Genomic DNA, 2,499 nt, shown 5'->3' on the forward strand with positions numbered 1-2,499 from the left:
TACGCTGAGATACATCTCTTTGCCATCCTCTATTCCCCTCTCCCTTTCCCGTCCTCTCCCTCCGCCGTCCCCCCACGCCCCCCCCCCCCACCTCCGCCATCCTCTCTCCATCACGCCCAGGATCCCTTTAAAAAAACAAATGTTTGGCATAGTCCAGGGGAGAAAGAGTTAAATAAATGATCCGTGGCTAGTCAGCTAGAGGCAACCAATGGAACCCAAAGATTGATTCACTTCCTGCTTCTCTCCTCACTTTAACTCCTGGGTTTCTCCAACCTAATTTGGAAAGCGCGACCTGCCTCCTCGGCCATCATTGGCGCCAGCCGAAGCTTCCCCGCGCAGGCGGGGCCGCCATTGGCCGGGCCGCCTGCCAATTAGCGAGCGGTTGCTGATTTGGCTCCCTCGCTCCGTAGATGTCAAAGGCTGAAGCTGCTCCCTTTGCCACATTATAACTAGTAGGGGATCCACAGCCACCATGGCCACAGCCGCCTCGAATCCCTACAGCATTCTCAGTTCCAGCTCTCTGGTCCACGCGGACTCTGCAGGCATGCAGCAGGGGAGCCCTTTCCGAAATCCGCAAAAACTTCTCCAAAGTGATTACTTGCAGGGAGTTCCCAGCAACGGGCATCCCCTGGGCCACCACTGGGTGACCAGCCTCAGTGACGGCAGTCCCTGGTCCTCCACCCTGGCGAGCAGCCCTCTCGACCAGCAGGACGTGAAACCCGGCCGAGAGGATCTGCAGCTCGGCGCCATCATCCATCACAGGTCGCCCCACGTCCCCCACCACTCACCTCACGCGAACCATCCCAATGCCTGGGGAGCCAGCCCGGCTCACAACTCGTCGCTGACGTCCGGCGGGCAGCCCATGAACGTCTACTCGCAGGCCGGCTTCACGGTCAGCGGCATGCTGGAGCACGGGGGGCTCACCCCGCCGCCCGCCTCGGGTCCGGCCCCGGGGCTGCACCCCGTGCTGAGGGACACGGCGGAGCACGGCGACCTCGGGGCCCATCACTGCCAAGACCACTCGGACGAAGAGACCCCGACGTCCGACGAGTTGGAGCAGTTCGCCAAGCAGTTCAAACAAAGGCGCATCAAGTTGGGCTTCACGCAGGCGGACGTGGGCTTGGCGCTGGGCACCCTGTACGGCAACGTCTTCTCGCAGACCACCATCTGCAGGTTCGAGGCGCTGCAGCTGAGCTTCAAGAACATGTGCAAGTTGAAGCCGCTGCTGAACAAGTGGCTGGAGGAGGCGGACTCGTCCACCGGCAGCCCCACCAGCATCGACAAGATCGCGGCCCAGGGCCGCAAGAGGAAGAAGAGAACTTCCATAGAGGTGAGTGTCAAGGGGGTCCTGGAGACGCACTTTCTCAAGTGCCCCAAGCCCGCGGCCCAAGAGATCTCGTCCCTGGCCGACAGCCTGCAGCTGGAGAAGGAGGTGGTGCGGGTCTGGTTCTGCAACCGGAGGCAGAAGGAGAAGAGGATGACCCCGCCCGGGGAGCAGCCCCCCGGGCCGCCGCCGCCGCCGCCGCCGCCCGGGCCCCCGGGGCCGCCGCCGCCGCCCGGGCCGCCCCACGACGTCTACGGCCACGCGGTGAAGACAGACGCGTCGCGCCACGATCTGTGACTGGCGGGGCTCGGGACGGCGCGGCCGGATCCCGAGGGGCCTTCGCTTCGACGGGCCGAAAGGCAACTGACACACGCGTCCACTCACAGTCCGTCCCGCTGAGGAGGCGCGGGCCCGGGAGCGGCGCGCTCCGGCCCTCCGCGCTCCTCTTTTTGTTGTGGTTGGTGTTGTTTTTTCCCTTCTTTCCGCTGATCAATACTTAGTGTTTACTCTCCAGCAAGGTTTTTTTGTGGGTCTCCGCTAGGAAGAGAGGAAAAGTGTGGGGGGGGCGGGGGGAGGGGACGAGAAGAAAAGACAGATGTGTGCCTATGAATAACCTTTCAGCGCCTTGGTTCTAGCAGCTGTATTTCAGGTGAAATCTGTTTTCCTATAGATAGTTTTGCATTTTTTAAACTTCTCTAGCGTTTTCTCCGTGTCCGAGGTGTTTTTGCTACGAGCTGTACACAATATTTGTGAAATACTTTGTATCTCAGCGACCGCGAGCTGCCGACTGGAGACAGCATCACCCGGCTCCTTCCCGCCTGCTCCCTCCCCGGAGCCGGGGCTTCGAACCGTCCTGGAAAGCACCGGGGGCTCGGCCGATCCCAATGGAGACCCGGAACGGACCGAAGCCGGGAGAGGGGCCGCTGGGGAGGGCTGGGGGGAGAGGAGAAGGCAGGTCGGGGACTCCAAAGACTTAGCTCTAGAGAGTAGCAAGAGAGGAGGAGGAGGAGGAAGAAGAGGAGGAGGAGGAGGAGGAGGAGGAAGAGAAGGAGGAGGATGGAAGAGGAGGAGGATGAAGAGGAGGAGGATGGAGGAGGAGGAAGAGGAGGAGGAGGACGGGGAGGTGGAGGTACAGCGTCCTTCCCTGCCTTTCCTCTCCGGGATCTGGGATTCTC

At 61.8% G+C, this 2,499-nt stretch overlaps 1 protein-coding gene across 1 annotated transcript; it reads left to right on the plus strand.

The window, feature by feature from the left end:
* Positions 1-263: 263 nt before the first annotated feature.
* POU3F4 (POU class 3 homeobox 4) lies at positions 264-1,621 on the plus strand. The gene has a single exon (XM_051969169.1). It carries the CDS (start codon positions 473-475, stop codon positions 1,619-1,621), a length of 1,149 nt encoding a protein of 382 aa, XP_051825129.1. The 5' UTR covers positions 264-472.
* Positions 1,622-2,499: the final 878 nt, after the last annotated feature.

This window comes from Antechinus flavipes, chromosome X, assembly GCF_016432865.1.
Source record: "Antechinus flavipes isolate AdamAnt ecotype Samford, QLD, Australia chromosome X, AdamAnt_v2, whole genome shotgun sequence".
Taxonomy (NCBI): Eukaryota; Metazoa; Chordata; class Mammalia; order Dasyuromorphia; family Dasyuridae; genus Antechinus; species Antechinus flavipes.

Bases quoted from the DNA above. Each gene is read 5' to 3' on its own strand.
- POU3F4 (XM_051969169.1), top strand. From the start codon at position 473: ATGGCCACAGCCGCCTCGAATCCCTACAGCATTCTCAGTTCCAGCTCT.